The sequence below is a fragment of the Erithacus rubecula genome (genome assembly GCF_903797595.1).
Source record: "Erithacus rubecula genome assembly, chromosome: 2".
NCBI classification, from domain to species: Eukaryota; Metazoa; Chordata; class Aves; order Passeriformes; family Muscicapidae; genus Erithacus; species Erithacus rubecula.
Genome location: NC_136685.1, coordinates 83,242,455 through 83,262,541, shown reverse-complemented (window position 1 = coordinate 83,262,541; position 20,087 = coordinate 83,242,455). Strand labels below are relative to the sequence as shown.

The 20,087-nt window shown below is 40.3% G+C and overlaps 1 protein-coding gene across 4 annotated transcripts in view; it reads left to right on the top strand.

Moving 5' to 3' along the window:
* The window catches only part of TTC7A (tetratricopeptide repeat domain 7A), a 181,913-nt gene that overhangs the window by 36,983 nt on the left and 124,843 nt on the right, over positions 1–20,087 (top strand). For all 4 annotated transcript variants that reach the window (XM_079297998.1, XM_079297997.1, XM_079298000.1 and 1 more), the window contains 5 exons: positions 1,037–1,167; positions 3,198–3,322; positions 9,647–9,725; positions 12,744–12,904; positions 13,337–13,400. In XM_079297998.1, the coding sequence (XP_079154124.1) occupies positions 1,037–1,167; positions 3,198–3,322; positions 9,647–9,725; positions 12,744–12,904; positions 13,337–13,400 (560 nt within the window). The remainder of the gene's footprint in view (positions 1–1,036; positions 1,168–3,197; positions 3,323–9,646; positions 9,726–12,743; positions 12,905–13,336; positions 13,401–20,087) is intronic.

Below are 20,087 nucleotides of genomic sequence, written 5' to 3'. Positions count from 1 at the left end.
ATCCTTTTTATCTTTTGTCACCTCTGTGAATCTGTGTCAGGAACACTAGAGTTTTGTATTACATCTTTCATTTTTATTAGAAGATATTTTGTAATTATTATTAGGGAATATTGTTATATAAAAAATTCATTGGAATGCATGTGCTAAACTTTTTGCAACCTATGTTGGGCTACTGAGCAGTGCAGTTGTGATTAGTGAAGATCCAAGTTTTCAAGCAGTGGTGTCTTGTAGAGATCCAGTGTGGCATAAGAACCTGTACCAATCACAATAAAACTGGTATATGGATGTGTAGCCTATCCAGTTAGATTTAAGGATATAAAGGATGTCATAGTGTGATGCCTGACAAGGGTCTGATAGTAGAAATTTTTAATGTAGGGACCAGTAGCTGTGCATCTTCAATTAACATACTCTGTGTTTGTTGGTGGGGTTGGATAATGATACGAGAAAGAAGTTCAGTAGTACAAAATCAAGGGTTTTTTCCTTCCTTTGGAAAGGGAATGATATTGTGGTTAAAAGTCTCTTGTGCCTTGCCAAGAGCTTGCTGTGTCCATGAGCAATCTACATGTTCTCAGATTTTCCAAGAGAGACATCAGATTTTCCAACTTTGTTTCTGTATAATTTTCCAGTTAAGGATTTCTTTTTTGTTTTTCCCCCTCAACACTGCTGCTTGTTTCAAGCTTCACTTGAAGTAGCAGATGCCGAAAAATTATGAAATTCAGTGCCAGCCTGTCTTTGGAAATATAGGCCTTAATTTTTCTCTTTGCTGATTCCTGCCAGAGGGATTGTGTGTCCTGTGCTCATAAAGTGTTTGAAAGGCATGGTAGGAGTGTGCAGTGCTACTGTGTGTTAGAGCAGCATGACAAAGATGCCTTGCATGTGTAGGAATTGTATTTTCATGGGGGTAGTGTCCTGAAAGTCATCAAATTAGGAGGGAAACCACATGTGGAAAGGCCTTCCTGTCAGCTGGTAAATTAAGAATAATATGGCCATAGTGCTGTTGCTGGGCTTAGTTAAAGGATATGTTGGCATTTTGCAGGTTTGTCACTGGAGCGCTCAACCAACTCGATTGCCTCACGTGCTCGACTGTGTGAAAGGGAGGAGGAAGCCATGGCTTGTTTTGAGAGGGCATGTGTTACTGCCCAGGTATACTTGCAGGAGCTGGAGAAGGTAAGAAGAAATGTGTTTAGGGTATTCCCTGGTAACCTGGGTGGAATTTCCAGGATCTTGACAGCAAAAATAAAGAAAATGGAGAAATGTCAAGTGATCATAGCAAGGAGTATAAAAACAAGTTGGAAAGAGTGAGGTGTCTCCATAAAGTCATTTGCAAAACAGCAATTTAGCTGACCCATACATGTTTCCTCTGAGAATGAGGTCTGGAAATAAGTTTTGCCTGTGGTAAAGTGACAAATAGTTCAGATATGCACAAGTTGTGTCTCAAGTTTAGCCCTTGCTAAAGAGAAACTATCAACTTTGCATGGCAAGATATTTTATACACCTACTGTGTAAATGATACACAGCCTTAATTAGGAGCTGCAAGAAACCATTTTGGGTCAGCCATAGTAGTTTAATTACCTGTGCTTCACCTTTTCCAAGTGAACCTTGAGGAATCCAGAGCATTAGAACATAGATCCTCCATCCCTGGGAAGGCCAGGCTGGGTGGGGCTCAGAGCTGCCTGGTGTAGCAGAAGATGTCCCTGCCTGTGGTAGGGGGATTGATTTAAGGTCCCTTCCAAACTAAATCATTCTGTGACTAGCAGCAAGTGACTGCATCCTACTACCAAGCAGGTAGGATGAATACTGGCAGCCTTCCACTGAGCCATGCAGATATGTACCACTCATTTGCTGGGCACGTGCAAACTTTGCCTAGCTGAGTTTACAGGACATACCACATGCTTCCATGCCCTTCCTATGGCACACGTTCTGCTTAACATCAGCAGTACTGATGGCAATGCACTGTTGTCTGTTCTGTAGCTGAAGGGCCTTCTGACCAGATTCTGCTACTCTTCTCAGTACCAAAGATGTGTTTCTGTTTCAGCTTTTGGTTTTAATTGCATTGAAACAAGAAAAACTAAACTTGTATATTGTGCATGTATAAAAATTCATTTTAAAAAGCCAACTAACAAGTGGCCTGCTCTGTTTCTCTGCAGAAAAAAAAAGGAATAGTCTTTAAATTTAAACTATTACTGTCCTTCCATTGTGGAGGGATGGGTTCTTGCCAGTGCTGGACAGTGTAAATTTTTTTTTACTGACAGCTTGGGTCTGTGAAGAAGGAAAAGGGTCTGACCTCTAATTCATTCACTTAGAATCATAGAATTAGTAAGGTTGGAAAAGATCTCTGAGTTTACTGAGGCCAGCTTTTAATTCAGCACTACCATGTTTGCCACTAAACCATGTTGCCAGATGCCAACACCACATGCTTTTTGAACACTTCCAGGGATGGGGTTTCCACTACTTCCCAGGGCAGCTTGTTCCAAAGCTGGGCCACTCTCTCAGTGAAGAAATTTTTCCTTAAGTCACAAGTTGAGGCCATTTCCTCTTGTCCTGTCACTTGTAACTTTGGAGGAGACCGACCTCTATCTCTCTACAACCTTATTTCACATAGTTGTGTCTGGACACAGAGACAAAAATGCAGGATTAATGACAGATGTAGTAGAAGTTCATAGTCCTTCTCCAGTCCTAGATGAGAAACCCTGCTTTGGAGAGGCAACTTTCAGCAAGGGAACTGACTTGTGAGGTTACCAGTGAGGAAGCAAAACCAAGAAACATCTGATGGGAAAAACAGAGGAAAGGTTAAAATTCTTTCATCAGGACTCCTGATGACTTGCTAGATTTTAACAAATATTTATGTTACATTGAACTAAATAAACCTACTCAAACATTGTACTGATATTTCTGTGCAACATGCTGGATCCTTGTAGTTTGAGTGGTATTTCCCAAGCTATTGGTGTTAATATATAGCTTTCTATTTACTTTAATAAAGGTTAACAAGTAATAATGGATGATGTTTCTAAACTTATATTGCATGCAGAATATCTCATGGAAGTCATTATATAATTTATTTTAAAATGGATTTTATAACTTTGTTTAATAACTAATAAATGTAGCATTTTATTGTTGAAGATGTCACTGGCTCATGAGGACCTGGCTGTTTCTGGCAGTTATCTGTACTTCCAGGTATTTCCTTTTTTCCCTTACAGACCTTAAACAACACACATTCAAGGGGCATCAAGGGTGGCAGCCATGTGACTTACTCTGAGTTTGAACTTTCCTATTTTCTGGAAGCAGCTCTACAGAGTGCCTATGTGACTCAGTTAAAGAAAGGGTAGGTGGATGCAGATATTAATAAAATTACATAATATTGCATGTTTTATGTCAGATGAGGACTAATTTTTTTCTTATGTTCTGTTATGACTTTTGGCTGCTGGCTCACCTCAAGTCTCTTCAGTGTCCTTCCCTTTCTCCTGTTTGCATCTCTCTGTTATTCTTAAGAGTCTTAAGCATAATTTTTCCAGACCTACAAGTAGGGTGGGGTAGAACAATATCCTTGTCTTGACTCAGCTTTGTTTCCTGTGGAGACAAGGGGAGTGGAATTTACATTACTGCGTGCCCTTAAAATTTTCAGCCACAGTGCCTGGTTTAGAATTCAGTGAAGTCTTAGAGGTAGTTTCTCTCATTTATTTATTTGTTTGTTTGTCTAAGGTCTTAAATATCCCAATCAATGCCCCACATCTGTATGTTTTTACTATGGAGAATTTATGTGGGAACACTGCTGCTCCAGGGTATCTATTATGCCTCTGAAATCCAGCTCCAAGTGAATTTCAGAAGGGCAGGAAGAGCTAATGTCTGCAAGCCTACAGTGAATTTCATGAGCCTACAGAAAAAGCTTCTCAAGATCAGCAGAAAAGACACTGTGAATGCCCATTTCCAAAGGCCATTGTGAGGATATGCTGTTCCCTTAACTAGGCCTTGTCTTCAAAACATAATTAACTCTGGTTATCCAATGGAGAGATTTTGTTATCTAGGAGAGTGTGTCTTCAGCATTTATAAACAGTACTTGTAAGAATCTATCCTTCCTTAGTCCTCTGCTTGCACCATATTATGTCATTTATTATTAAGGAGTCAGGTACTGGGTTTCTCACTACAAACTGTCTTCACAAATATTTAATTTTGGCTTTTTTTTTGCCTTCACCCCCGCAGTGAAAGATACTTTCTCTCATTTTCTTCACTTCTTTTCCTGCTGTGTAGAATGGAAAAGAAAGCAAAAAAACAAAAATTGGGAAGATTGAAAAGAAGAAAACTAGGGAAAAAAAAACCCAGCAAAAGTCAGTTTAAATCCTTTGGTAGAAAACCAATGCCATTTTTTGATTCTGCTGGAGGAGGGGAGTTGCTTCTTGTTTGGGGCTTTTTTGTTGCCTTTTTATCCCCCAAGGATGATTTTAAATGCAACTGTGAATAGCCACTGTTCTCCATGCATGCAGAGCAAAGCTGTACCTCTAAGCATATCCACCAGATGTGCCTTCAGGTAAGCCTTGTTTTAACCTGGGGGCTTAGAAAAACACAAAGCTCAGATGTTGTAAAATGACATCTTTAGTCAGGCAAGTACAAGTTTATGCATAAAGCAAAGTACGAACTTGTAAAACATAGTATCTGCTTGGTATGTGGTTTTCCCAGGTGAGCTGGGGTTGGCCAGCTGTGGCACAGTATGTGCTTTCCTAACCTTCTGCCCTTCTCATGGCAAACAAAAAGCTCAGGTCTTGCCAGTAAGCTCATAAACTATGTAGTAAAATAAAATCCCATTTAGAACATATGGCACTGATGTCCTCCAGGCACCTTTTGAATATTAAACTCATGTTCATTTTATTCAGCAACACTGTAAATTCAGTCTTTGTCAGTGATGAGTTCATTATATCTAGTGTGATATTTTGGCTATTACTGGGGACCTTGTGTGCTCCCTTCTCATATTATTTTAATGATAGCCTTAAAAACAAAAACAAAATCCTGAACAAAAACAAACCACAAAAAACTTTACAGGAAAACAATCTGAAGCAAAATACATGTGTGAATTAAGCTGTGCTTTGATTATAAGCTGAATTGCTGCAATAGCAGCAAAATGTTCTCCATAGCTGTCTTCTGTTAAAAGAGCAGTGGAGTTCCTGGTGCTGGGATGGGAGTGGAATCCCACGGGCTCCTTACCTTCTGCAGTGCAAGTGAGAAACAGCAGCAGGGGTTGGTAGGTCCTCTGGGAGAAAAGGAGCCTGGTGGGATGTGGAAGCTTGTCCGCCCCTGCAGCTGAAACTAATATGTGTGTGGCTTCTGCCACGAGAGGGCATAAGCAGCATTGGGATAGATTTAAGGAAAGGGGAGGGATATGGGAAGAAGCCTTTTAGGATGCTTCATGAATATAATAGATTACTCCACCTGATACTGAACAGCTAAAGAAATGCTTTTGTTCCCCTTACTGCTTCCAGCATGTTCAGGTAGGAAATAAGCCTTGGATGCTGACTGCTCAAGCTGTCAGGGCATAATTTCTGTCAGATGGGATGTCCTTCCCCAGTGCTACATGTACAAAAGGAAGAGTGAGTGCTTTATTCTTATCTCAACAGGCAGAAGAGCTGAGGGATATGAGTGCTGTTATGCTTTTGTTCCTGCTGGCAGGATCAGATGTGCTCTTCTTGGAGTGTGGTCAGGGATGCCCTTTTCTCTTGCACTATGCAGTGGAAAGAAGACACCAATGTAAAAGAAAGGTTCAGTCTTCCTTTCAGGTGTTGACCTGCCAGCTGTAAGGACCAGCAAGTCTTGCAGCTGTAGAAGTCACAGATGCTTTTAATGAAATGGCATGGAAAAACATTGTGTCACTGAAGACTAATTTCCTGCAGTTGTTTGCTGTGCTGCAACCCAAGAAAGCTTTCTTTTGGTCCTCCAGTGAGGAATATTGATGCTGTGGATGCAGAATATAGGAAGGCAGGTGCTGTCATACTGTAAGAGGCAGCCAGTTGTCTTCATGTTATCATCTGCACTAGGTTTTACTTGCTTTGTTTTGGTTTTTTGTTTGGTTTTTTTTTTCTAATTCAGATGTATGAATATTAGGCTCATTTCTTACTGCCTTTTCTTTTGTGTCTGTGCATGAGCAGCTATTTAAGGAGAGGGTATGGTTTGTTAGAAACCTGAGTGAGGTGCAAAGATGCAAAAGGGGGCAGAGGCAGTGGTGTTGCTGCTGTTTCTGTGCTTTGGGTACTGCTTTATGCTGGAGAGGTGATGCTGCAAACTGCCATGTAATTATATTTAGGTGGTCTGTTTTGTCAGCACCTGACTGTTTTAGCAGTAAATGAGTGAGGATAAGAACATGATCTGGTGGTGACTTCTGTGTCCACAGTCCACTCCTTTATTGTCAATATTTTTCCCTGCAGTTTGCATAGAGAACAGTGTACTTCTTTATTTTCTCGTGTCTTAAAATTTTATGTAGTGTTAACCAAACTATATGACATAATTCTGGTATGACTGCTTTGATTCATGAACTGATAATTAATCTATATTAACAGGGTACAGGCACAAAACATATTTTTATGCCAAGTTGGACTGACTGGACTCTCAAGTTACTCTTTGTCACAGTTCATGCCCATGATTGTCTGTGTTCATTTTTATTAGACTAGCTGAATCCTAAATGCTGAATCCTAAACTGCTCTTCATCATGTTTTTTTCAAATGGTGCTCTGACCACTACTGTGGCTAAAACTGAAACCAAAGCATTTTAATGATCACGTTCATATCCCTTCCTGTTTTTTCTCCTTTTTTTTTCTGACCTCTTCACAGTACAATAGGGGCCTATGGACTCTTCCAGCTCACTTCATTTCCATGATCTAATGTTCACTTATGATGCCATGGCTTGAGGCAACATTACCTGGGATTTCCAAGTGGTCCTCAATCCAAGTCCTGCAGAGACTCAACATTGTTTAGTTTCCAGTCTTAAGTAAGATCAGGTTTTCACCATGGATTGCCTGAGGATTTATGTGTCTGCATCCTCATGCAGGCACCTACATAGCATGTATTTCTGTTCCAAATACATACTTTTCCTTTTGTTGACTTCTTAAGGTCCTAATTAAAAATAAATTAAAAAATAATCCCTTCAAGTGCACATTTAGTATATAAAGGACATATATTAATAGAACAGTGAGTTTCTTGTTGTTATGAGCAGAGCAATTCATATGCTCAAAATGAAATGTGCTTGGATGGTCTCCTGGCTTGGAACAGTAGGGTGGAAAGACAGACTCCTGTGTTTGCAGAATGCTGGCAGGTGTGCTCTGTCCCTGTCACAGCTCAGTAATGTTTGATGAAGTTCAAAATGGAAAAGCTGCCAAACCAAATCCTCAGTCCTGTAGAACTGGTATTGTTGAGAGCTCAGGGGATGGAGTGGGTGCTCTTTGGTAGATCCTGACCACAGGGGCAGCTGTCTGGGAGGTGGTGAGTGCTGGGTGCTCTTCCTGTGCCTCCCATTTTGCACCCCTACCATCTGTTAAAGGTGTTCCTAAGCATTTGTCATGCATTGCATGGTTCCAGCCCTAACTACTGACAGATGGGCAGCAATTTGCCATTAATTCATTCATTCATTCCTTCATTCACTTCAGTTTGTCTGTTCCTTGTTTTTCTTCTCCCCTTCCCCCACCCCTGAGCAAGGTGGCTCTGTCAGGGGGCTTAACTTGTTTTATGGCCTGGTCTAAAATGTTGAACTGTAATGGTGCTTTAGTTTTCTAGGAAAAAAACTGTCTCCTTTTATCAGATTCTGTAGGTTTTTCTTCTCATAAGTATGTGCCAAACGTGAAATGAATTGGCTTTTCAAGTGGTCACTAGTCTTCTTTCTGATATTGGTTAATGTGGAGTTCATTGACACTTTATTAAGACAAATATCATTATGCTAACAAGAAACCTAAATAAATGCATTTTTGAAAATGCTGTACAACTGTTACACTCTATAACTCTTCTGTCCAGCCTCCTAAGGAACCCATGGAACAAGAGAAAATACTGGTAGTCTTCAGTAATCAAGAAGGGCAGCTGAATTTTGTTTGGATGGGGGAATTTATTATTTTTTTTCTATCTGATAGTAAATACCATGTGAACAATTCCATTGGATATGGTCACTACTTGTGTATAAGGTCCAGAACTGCATATTTGTAGGTATATTCTAATCTAGACCCACTAAAAAGCACCTGATGTCTTGGCCCTGTCATTGGAGTGCTTGCTGAAGTATTTGAGTCCAACTTAAAAAAAACTTTCTTGAGCTTTTTTCTGCTTGATAAACTCAAAGCACATTTTTTACTTGGGAGAAAGGGAAAGAAAAAAGACAGCATCAGACTTTTCTCTACAAGTCTTCAGTTTTTTTTCTCATCTTACTTTCTTGCTTGCCTTTACATTGCGCATGATAGTCTATAGATTACCTCAAAATTTAAAACTGAGGTGGGTATTGCTGAGAAGTAGGGCCATATGCATTTGCATTCTGTGATACAGTGACTACTAGCTTTAGGGTGACATTTTATGTAGCCAATATTCATGGCAAACACGTTTTTATCCCCCCAAAATAATTACCTGGCTTTTTATTGTCATCAGATGTTTGATGTTGATTCTGGAGTGCAGGAAGGTTTGCAGTGCATGAAAGCAGGCACAAGTGCAGTCTGTACTGCTTACCTTCAAAATTTAATCAGTTTGACAGAAAAGGTTTTTATGGCTTTGTTTTTAAATGAAATTTAGCTTTTGTCTGCACAGAAAATTCTCTTGCATAAGCTGAAGTGACAGTTAATGTACCAGTACAACTGCTTGTTTTGTTGTCTTGTACAGCATTGCTTCTTTTCTGATAGCTTGTGTTTCTTTGGGTAGCTTTGACCCTGCAGTGAATGTGCATTGAACCATTTTGCAGTTATGGTGGTGGTGGGGCTATGTCCTTAGCCTTGAACAGCTGATAGGCTGCCAGTGTGTTAACTGATATGGCCAGTGTTTAATCTTTCCTCTCTGCATCTCTCTGAGTGCACAGACACGATTAAGATAGCATTTGGCAACTAGTCAGCTTTAATTGCTCATGGTGTATGCAGAGTAATATGTTTTTTAAATTTTTTTTAGGCTAACCCTCTTATTGCAGGTTAAGCTGTGCTTGCAGACAGTTACTGCAACTTAGCTGCCTGGTAATAAACTGTTTAAACCACTGTAATTTCATCGTGTGCCTGGACCATCAGACACAAGGCGTTTAAGCACCACCTAAAAGAAATCCTCATTTAAAAGCATCACGTAAGCTCAATATAATTCAAACAAGTACAATCTGTGTGTATGAAGAGGAGATGTGGATGCTTTTAAGGAGCAGCATCTGCTTCATAAATATGAGCTATGAAAGGCTTCCAAATGTCCCCTCTGTTCATCAAATGTGAATGTGATCTTCTCTCAGGAAGCCATCTGGAGTAGGCAATGCTGCAGTCGCTGCCTTGCTCTGTGCCATTGTCCTGTCTGTGCCTCAGAGTGGCTTGTCTCGCTGCTGCACACTCAGCAGGGTTCCATGGGTGGTTTGAACTTCAGGTGTGTTGCTGAGCTTTGGCACATCATAAAAATGTCCTGTCTCCACTGTGCTGATTTTGGGTGGTTTTCTAATTTTTTTTCTGTCTTCCCCATAGAAATATTGTGAAAGGAATGAGGAGTCTGCGAGAAGTACTACGGACTGTAGAAACAAAAGCTACTCAGACCTTCAAAATGGTAAGGGAATGGGAGATGGGAGGGTGGGGCAGTCTGGTGTGTGGGAATTCTCTTGATTGACCAGTGATGTAGAACAGAAGTGTGTTTTTTGTTTTGTTTTGTTTCTCTTTTTTTTAACTTTTGGAAGTGATATGTCAATTGATCCCCTTAATTCAAAGACTTGCCCAATTGAAACCTCCAAGCTTTCAGACCTGGGCATGTAGACTACTTTGGTTGGGTTTGTGTTTTGGTTTTTGTTTGTTTAATTGTTTTGCTTTCTTGATTTCAGTGCATTTTCTAGTCCTATTAGAAACAGATGTTACTAATTTGACAGTGCTGTCCTCAGGTGATGCTGTCTTGTTCTTGTTTTCTTTCTCAATTTCAGTGTGCATGCACACCTTTCTGCATCTGCATGTAGAAGCATTAAGTACTTCTGTCTCCTATAACAAGCAGTGCTTTTTTAGACTGACATCTTTCAGTGTTTCTTCTCTAAAACCCTCTTCAGTACAGTGCAGAGTGATTTTAATGGTTTTAAATTTTCCTTTTTGGTGTTGATATTCTGCATCTTTACATCTTTTTATCCTGAATATCTCAAGTAAAGAGTATTTATGCACCTGTTTAACTTCTTAGACCTTTAACTGGTTCTTCCCTGTCTCCCCTTGGAGAGATCTTGTCCTGAAATTACTCAGGAGGGGTCAAGGTCAACAGCTTGCAGAATAAGAGTCTTGGAAATGAAAGCTTTGCACCCCTAAAAGCATTGATACTCTTACAGCTAAACTTGTACCTGATTCTGCTTTGTGTTTTGTGTCAGTCTAGAGAAATTGGGCAGGGGAGGTGAGCATGGGTTTATATAGTGTTTTTGAGAATACACGTGCACGTGGAATCTTGTGCAGCAAATTAGAATAAATTACTTAAATAATTGTCCACTCAAATGGTTGCATCCTTTTCCAAATTGAGATCAGGGTTCAGTGGTATTTTTGTGCTTGCCTGTTTTATTATTTTGCTGAAATGAGTCTAACCATCTGCTGCTCCTAGACTGTGACAGAACGTGGCTCAATTGCTCCTGTCCCTGTGCAACTGGGGACAGCTGTACAACACTCCTGGGGGATTTATCCCTTAGAGGAACTCTCAAGGTGTTCATTCAATACCTTTTGCTGGGATTTAGAAGTAGCATTTTCATTTTCTTATTTATTTTTAAAGAGCCATCAAGAAGGCAAAGGGAGAAATGTGCTTAATTAAACAACTTTTTCAAGCATGAAAGTAAAACACATGATTTTTTTTTTTCCCTCTAATTTGTGGGATCACAGTGTTCTTCAAGCATAATGATGCTTTTTTTAGCCAAAGGCAGTAATAACATAAATCAGAGTCTTGGCTTGTTCTGGTTTGTTTGGTCTTATTCAAAACAAGAGTGAAGCTAATTTACACAGCTACTGTACTGTATGTTAAAATTAAAGACACTAGAAGTATTTGTTGCTTGCCTTCTGAATGGCTTACCACAAACTGTACTCCTACTTCTTTGTGAACCAGTAGAGATCTTTGTGTTGCTGGCAAATTATTTTCCCTCCCCTCTAAGACTGTAGGAAAAAGATATAGGAGAGTTGACTCCTCAGGGTAAAACTGACTAAATAATTACACACTGAGATGATAAAATGATACTGGCTAATGTTGCAGGGCCCTAAGCCATTTTGCTCATAGTTACTTGCTATAAAAAGCATAGGAAAGCTTAGTTAGAAACAGACAGCTTTCTGTAACTTGTCAGTAGCAGGGCATGGAAGGTCTTGGGGTTTCCAGGGAGTTGTACATGATGACATTTCTTTGAGACACCATCATACACTCAGATCACTGCCATACATGAAGACTCCCTTTATGATGTTCAAGAGGCAGTTCACACTACTGTGGTTGCATTTTAGACTAGTTCAGTGAATTCAAGTGTGGTGAGGTGGATGAAAATCAAGAGCCTTGCATCAAAACAAGTTCCTGAAATTGATAATAGGAACTTTAATCTCAGTGTGGTTTATTTGATCCCATAGATGTTACATACATGCCCTGGTATTTAAAACAAAATGACTCTTGGTGGGCTCATAACACACCTCAAAGTGTAAATTTCATATAAAATACATATCCAGAAGAAGAAGTTAGAGAAGTTGCAAAATACTATTTGCAAGCATTAGGACAGGAGGGCTGAAGTTTCAGCCTGCCCTCTGTTTTGTGCAGTATTTACTTTACAGCATAGAGTGGTGTGCTGCTTAGAATTCACAGAAGACACCACCGATTTTGATGGCTCTGAGCTTGTTCACTTGTTACACTGCGAGAATTAGGGATTTGATGGGTATCAGACAAGGGTAAATGCCAAAGATAGTTTTGCTAAGTGAAGTTAACTTGCCTCTTTTTGAGCCCAGCTTGCCAGCTGTGCATATGAAGTGGAAAAAGCAACTATTTAAGGATCTTCAGCTGCTTGATGGTAAAAAAAGTACATGATGTTGCTGTTTCACTTTAAAGTTCCTAAGCATCTTCTTTCCTCCCTCCTTTACTGCAGCAGGAAGAGAGAAGCAGTACCAAGATGAAACTACAAGAGTCTCCAAGAGAGAGTGATGTTAACAGATGAAAGGCTGTTCTTTAAAGCCTAACACAAAAGTTGCCTGTGGTCCTGAGACTTGCATACAAAATTCTGAGACTGAGAGCACAATATAGTGTCGTCATACTCCCATATAGTAACTATTGTGAGATTGTCTCAGCAGTCTATGTGGCAATCAGTTGTCCTTGTTAACCAAAGCATCCCTTGCTGTCAGGCCTTTTTGGCAACCTTTTTTCCTAGGGCATTACAAGACCATGTAAATGCAGAAGTTTGGTCTTTTCTCAGGAGGGAAGAAACTGACCCTTTTGTAGACCTCAGCAGCTGATTTTGCTACTCCAGCTTTCTGGAAAGTGGTACTGTCATGTTGGTACATTTCCTTCCCAAGGTGGAACATGGTGAGGAGGGAATCTTTTGTGTTGGAGAAGGCTTCACTGATGTATGCCTTTTTCTGTACTGATCTCTAGACTGCAGCCAAACAGTTAGCCCAAGTACTTCTCCATTCCCTCAGTGAAGACTGTTACTGGAGCCCTTTATCTGATCCACTTCCTGAGTTCATGAACAAGGACTATCAGTCTTATGTTAGCAATCTTCTTTGTCGGAGTCCTGAGCTGTACTCAGAAGAGAAGTAAGTGTTCATTTTTATTTCATTTATCTGAAAGGAGTGTATTTGAACACCCTTTGGTACTGCTAATTATGTCACTGATTCACATAGTAGTTCTGTGCCTTCTTATTTTTCAACTTCCCACTAAAAAGTCTGCTGGAAAAATAAAACATTAAACTTTGAGTGATTTCCTGCCCTACCCTCCCCCTCAGGGAGAAGAAGGTCCAACCAAAGAGTTGTCTTTGCTATGAAATTGTAGTAATCTATTTAGAGTTCAGTATAGCTCATCTAAGATATATTGCAGAGCTTTTAATTGTGTGAACCTGCAAAGAAAGTATTGCCTAGCAAATGAATTATGCATGAGATGTTTCAAGTTACTGCTTCTCTTGTGAAATGAGAAAGAGGCTGACAGGATAACTCTTGACCTTCCTCAGAAAAATGTATTCTGTCTTTCAGTGTGTACTGCCCTCAAGACAACGTAGAAGAGGCTCTTCTCCTCCTCTTAATCAGTGAATCCATGGTAAGCCAAAAATGAGTTTGTAGTGCGAAGGGATATCTAGCATTTCCATGTCTCCTGGTTGGTTTTGTTTACAGAATCTTCCTAGATTAACAGAAGCAAGGCTTCAGGTGCTGAGTGGAAAATACTATCTATTCTTTTATTAATGACACCACTTTTATTAAGTGGAATGTTTGTGAAGAATTTTGGGAATTACCAAGACAAGAAATTGACTGCATTCATCATAGCTGTATGCAGGTTTTGATGTCCAGATAGACATTTTTCCATTCATAACGTCTGTGTGGATTTATGGATCAAGAATGAGAGGAAGAGAGCCTTGCCTACAGCCAGGTGTGATGGAAGTACCTGCTGATTGGATTTGCAGGGTGCAGTACTCTGCTTTCATGCCTTAGTCTGAAGTTCTTGGCTTTTTCAGTCTGGAGTGATCTTTGACAGTTTCTGATGCAGTGATACAGGAATCTTGTGACATACAGAATCATTCATAATAAGCTACAATGAAATAATTAGATTTGTTCTATTTATACCATTGGTGGCTTTAAAAATCCATTTAAGAGGCAGGCAGAAAACTGCATTGGTAACCTTTGATAATTTTCATGTTCTAAGAAGATGTAAGTGTACAGAAAATGTGTAAGAAATGTTTTCTGAAAATGTGTGAGTAATGTGTATTTTGCTTTAAATACAGGGTGGTCTCTTGTACCTTGAAGTGAGATTTGAAACCTTGGATCATTGACAACCTTCTCAGAAACTTTTTAATAACTTTCAGACAAATTGAAAAGAGATACTATGGAAAGTTTGGGTTTTGCTTCCTTCAGTTTTTCTTGTCTGGTTCTTCTGGTTCAAGTTCTCTGCCTTTCCTACAAACTTCTTCAGAACAGGGCAATTTAAATTGTCTGCTTTTAATATTCAGGTGAAAATGGAAGAGATGAAACCACCCCAAAATACTAAATTGACTTCAAAATTATGTACATCTGAGTGTTGCTATGTGCTTTTCAGTGCTTTCTAGATTAAAGCTCTGAGAAAATCTGCTTTGTGTTTTCAAGGCTTTTCTTCAGTGAGAAGGGCTTTCATAATTAGAAGTGGAGACTACAGGAGCGAGGGCCTGCAGGATATCATGTGCACTTCTGTTAAAATCAGAAGTACTCATGTCAGTGGGGCTTGTTGGGGCTGATCTAAGCAGGAGGAGGATCAGGGTCTGAAGCAGTGACAGAACTGACTGCTGCAGCCTTTCTGGGACTGGACTTGCACTTAGAGGCCATGTGGGACCTCAAACTCCACAATCTTGTTCTGCTGAGGAGGTGAAAGTTCTGCCTATCTAAGAGTGTGAAAATGGTAAACTAACTGGTCCTGTAGTTATGGATGGTCCTAAGTTAGGGATGAGGTAGTGTGAAAATGCTAGATACAAATGGGACTGCTGTGCTGAGTTCCAGGTTAAATAAGTAAGCTTGGTGTAAAATTAAATGCTGCCTCTGATATATAGGAATTTCCTGGAGGCAGATGCAAGGCACTTTGATCTGCTACATATAAAACAAACAAAAGAAGATCCTGTAGCAGAGCACTGTAGGACTCATGTAACTGTATTTCTGATTCTGGGGAAATGGAACATCTGAGCCTTCATCTTGCCTCAGCCTTGCCACAAGTTTGTTCTAACTAAAATTCAGGACAAGTGTATCGAAATACAGTTAGGAACCACATGAATGTCCTTCCTAAGTGAAGGAACAGAGGGAGCAATCTAATTCTTAACATATGTTTGTAATCCATAAATACTTTTCTGTACATTTTTATTATGGTACTTAGAAGGGGAATTTTGTTTAAATTATGATATGACATGTTTTCCATAACAGCATTGCTGTAGGCTAGTGAGCTTTCTCCTGTACAGTTTTGTTGTTTGTTTGAAGTTTTGGTTTTTGGTTTTGTGTATTTTTTTTTCTTTAAAAAAAACCAAAAAAACCCAAAAAAACCCCCCAAAAAAATCCCATCTTACAGAAGCTCATGGAATGAGTTAACAGGAAGCAGATTTCCAATTGAAGTCTCTTCCTGATGATACAGTGTTAACAACTGAATAAAGCATACTTTCCTTCCTGGAGAGAATTGCAAGTGATACATTTCTGTAGGCCAGTAGACAACATAGTTGATGTTCCTGGATTTCAGCTGGGTTAGGTGTTCTTCCAATAAATACAGTTGTGAACCCCTTAAAATGAAACAGAAGTAAGCAGCTTCTCTGACTTAGGTCTGTCAGAGTAAAACTGACCAGGAAGGTACTTCTATCAGGTTTTTAAAGAGACAAAGAATAGTCAGGCTGTTGTAACTCTCTTGCAAGACTGTAAAGCCAAACAGATTCTTCACGTACCTGTTCCTGACTCCTACCACTCCAAAATGACCTTGAGGGAGACAGAATTAGGTGAAGGAGGGACAGAAAAAATTTGCAACCTGTGGAGGAGACAGAGCAAAGATGTACTGGGGAGGAGCATAAATCATCAGAGAGCCTCAAATGAAATATGTGCTGAGAAGGAGACATGGTACTTTCTCAAGAAGTGTACACTTGCAACACCTTTGCTGCTGAAATTCACTGTTTGTATGTGTGACTTGCCTTCTTAAGGAGAAGCTGACATCTGCTTTGCCAGGATCTCTGTGACTCCCAAGAAGATGTTATGGGACAGTAGAGCTGTTCTTGTCAAGGGGAAAGCAAGAAATTGTCTTGAGATTCTTGAGAACCAGAGCTTATTTCTTACCAAACCTTCTCTGGCTCTTAATGGTGGAGGTTTCTGGCTTACTTATCCCTTACTTATCCCTTTCCCTTGCATTGCAAGGGAGCCAGTTTGCATATTCTGGTGAGATAAAATGAGAATATATTTGAAAGGGGCAGTTAAGGGTTCCTTCAGTATTTTGCTCTGCCTTTGAGCCTAAGTATGTAAAAGGTTTTCAAATGGCTAAATAACATGGTATCCTCTTGCATGGCTCTGCAGATGCTTCTGTGGATATATTAACACTTACAGTGAAAGCTTGTAGTCTGCTTTGCCACGGCATTCTCAGGAATTGTCTCCTGTGTTCTTTATGTCCTGTTAAAAATGGGAGCCTATTTTCAGAAGCTGAAGTATCTCAGTAAACAATAAAAAGAATCCTGGTTGTTGAGCTTGGCAAATGTTCCTCTTTGTGCCAGCTGTTTAGTCACAGCCTTTGGCTTTAGAGTTCTTATGAAGGAATCTAGTGAAACAAATCAGGCAGCCTGAAGATTGCCACAGTCAAGGCTGTCTTTATGGGTGTTTGTGGTCTTTTGGCCACTTTATCATTCCTTCTGCATAGCCTAAATTATTGTATGGATGGGCTGTTTTCCTGAGAGATGAAAATGCTTTCCTTCCGACCAAGAAGGCCAGCTGGTGACAGACTTTACAAGCTCAGGCTGTGGCAGAATGGTGTCTTCCTATCACATATTGGAGAAACATGGACTTGCCTGCTTTAAAACTGCTAGTCCTCTTTCTCACTGCATTTAACCCATCTAAGCCAGTGACACTTTGTGAGGTGAACTGAGGACATACCGCGACTTGGTGCAGCGTGCTTGTTCAGCTTCACCTACCAATGGGAACAGGACTGCTTCAGCCATCAGGGACTTTGATGCTTTGAGCTGCAGGGTGTAGACAGAGGAGGTTTGACATGACTAACCCTTAGCTGCAGTTTTGTTTATTTTAATAGCTATTCTCAAGAGTATTCAGAGTTGACTGCACTGCCCTTAAAGTTAGCCAGAAGCTTCTCAGAGCCAGGAATGGAACATTTAGTATTACTTTTTTGTGTTTACTTTTGAGGTTAAAAAAAAGAGAAGAAGTTCTTTGTTTGCATTTAGAATCCTTCCCTTGTTGAATCTGAGATCCATTGTACAGTCTGAAATGCCTTTATTCAGTCCTGGCAATGCTGGCACCTACAACTGGGGATTTTGGCTGGTGTGGTCCTCTACACGTACCAGGTAACATGGGTTTTTTTGGCTCTGTATTCCCTCATACTGGAAATGAAGCTCCTTGTATCCAAAACTAATAAATTCTGTGCCTGTGTAAAAAAGATTAGAAATGTCATCCCCATCTTATCTCTGATTTGAATCCCTAAAGGCGATTTGACCTTGGAGGGCCTGAGAGCATGGAACAGATGGTGAGGGGGTAGGAAGATACTGGGACTTGTCCTGTTCTTTTTACTGGTGAGAACAAGCTCATGGCTGTGAGCATGCCTTTAACAGAATAATGTTAAACCCATGTATTTTTAAACACAGAAATAAATAAAATCTGTTAGCTCTTCAGTTGCTAGTTTTATAAAATAACACTGCCCAACAAGTGGATTGGTGAAGAAGAGCTGTTGCTTTTGTAGGTTGGATTTTCCTGTTCTCTCTCTCTCTTTTTTTTTTTTTTTTTTTTTTTTTAATGGCACCAAGCCCACTGATGATACAACAGCTGGATGACCATCATGACTCTCTTACTGAGGGCTATTGGACTATGGCAGCTGAAAGGGACAACTGGGGACAGTGTTGCCTGCTCTGTGGGTTCCTGCCAAATCACAGCTGTGCACTTAGAGTAGCAAATCTGGCTGTCTCTGTACTGGTTTGCAAGGCAAAGCTATGTGTTCAGGATCTGCAAAGATGAACTGAAGGATGTTTCCAGTGGGAAATACACTACCTCTGCTAATTACCTCTTGAATAAATGGTTCTAATGCGAGTTGCTGGAGAACAGGGGATGAGAGCTTTTTTGCTTGTGCTTTGCAGTACTAAGTCCTGTTTCCAGACTTGCAAGGAGGATGTAAATTCTCGGAAGATAGCTTTCTAAATCCAGATAACTGTTAGCAAGTGGATGACTTTGTTACCCAAGCTAATATCCATAAACAAACATGCTTACTTTCTACTTCTGTCTTCCTTTTGTGTAGTGTTGTTTGGCTGTTTTGGATAAGGGCATATGTCTGTCTTGCTTTCAGTGATGTTTCCAGAATTAGTTCTGCTACAGTACAACATGTTAGAATGCACCTGAAACATGGAAGATATATCTATGTGATCATTTTTAATAGAAATTATAATGGACTGCTTTGATGAATTGACATCTGAATTGGGCACCAGTAACTTGTAGTCTGCTGCTTACCAGAATGAGACACATGCCATGTGGTTCACAAGGTGATCAGTTTTCATTTGCTGTGCTCCTGGTCTGAAGTGGAATGAATTGTAGTATCTCTCCAAGAGGAGTTTTGTAAGTTCCTGGGGTATGGTTTGTCTTCCCTGTTCTACTCACATGCCATTTTCACAGCAGCTATGCAGTCAACCCTGAATATTTTCTTTGCATATGTTAGCGAGGGAAGCCTTCAGGTGCTGTGTAAAGATGATCAAAACTTAGGCAGAAAGTCTGTAGCCTCTTGCGTTTAATAGGTTCTTGTCATTGTGAAGAATTCATTTATTTTGTTGGCAGTACAGGCAAAACAGCCAGAAGGGAGACCCAAAGGATATGGGCTAAATATTTCCCAGCTCTTAGCAGAAAAGGCATCAATTGCATGATTTCAAAGGCCTGTTGTCAATCTTACACACACAGCATTTGTTTTTCTCTCTTAATGGTAGTATTGAATCACACCAATTACATTATTACAGTACACTGTGTAAAACATGCTGCTGTTTTTATAGATGGGTTGCAGTGGATCTGGCAATTATGTCTATTATGAAAAGACACAAGTTGAACATTCGAATGCCCATGAATTAGGGGGCAGGCAGCAGGCACTCATTAAAGATTTTAATTGCTTTCTTTTTCTTCTTTGGAAAAAAGCAGGGGAAGCCATGTTTCAAAGTGAGCAATTAAAGGATACTTCATAGCTAATTGCTCTGAGAAGGGGCTGCTACATGGAATATACTCTATTGTAATTCATATGATTGCTTGACGTTTTATTAGGAAGCATATCTTTGTACTGTAGTAAAATTTAATTTTCTGCGGCGTAACTGTGTGCGTAATAACTGCTGAAGTAATGGCTGTTTGGATTTGCTGTGGCTCTTCTCCTTTCTTCCTGAAATAAACAAGCCATAAATAAGCATCACTGATGTACAGCAAATCCTCTGTGGACAGGGGCCTTATCAAGTTTGCAGGTAAATGTATTGTGTGTGTGCATAGGAAGGGCCAAGCTGTGTGCAGCTCAGCATTGCGGGTGCTCGGAAAGGCAGAGCTGTTCCCTGCTGCCAGAGCCAGCATGGGTCTGAGAGAGCCCTGTGGTGGCTTTGCTGTGTTTGGAAAAGCCCTGCTGAGCCCAGGTTCTGTGCCCTGTCAGGTTCAGAGACTCCACAGTGGCTGAATGCTGGGTTAGCTCAGGGCTACCAGCCTGGGCTGGAGCCTCTTGGGCATGTGTGGCCTCAGGTGGGCTGTGTCACTGGGCAATGGGAAGAGGGGCTGAAGGTGCTCAATGTCCTAGGTCTGACTACAAAATGTGTCCAATCTCCCCAGACTGGATTGGTGTCATGTCTGAGCCACCTACCTGCACAGCTAATTGTGCCTAATGCATCCCAAAATATGCAAGTGGTGATGCATCTCTGGGTTGCTCAGTTACCTTGAAATACTTCAAAAACAGGGGCATTGACTGTATATTTTTGCCTTTATAATGCATGTTATGCTAATTCCCAGTGGTGAAACCTGTGTTGGTAGCACTGGTGACCTTCTCCATCCCACAAAGCAGCCTTAAACTGAGCTTCTCTTG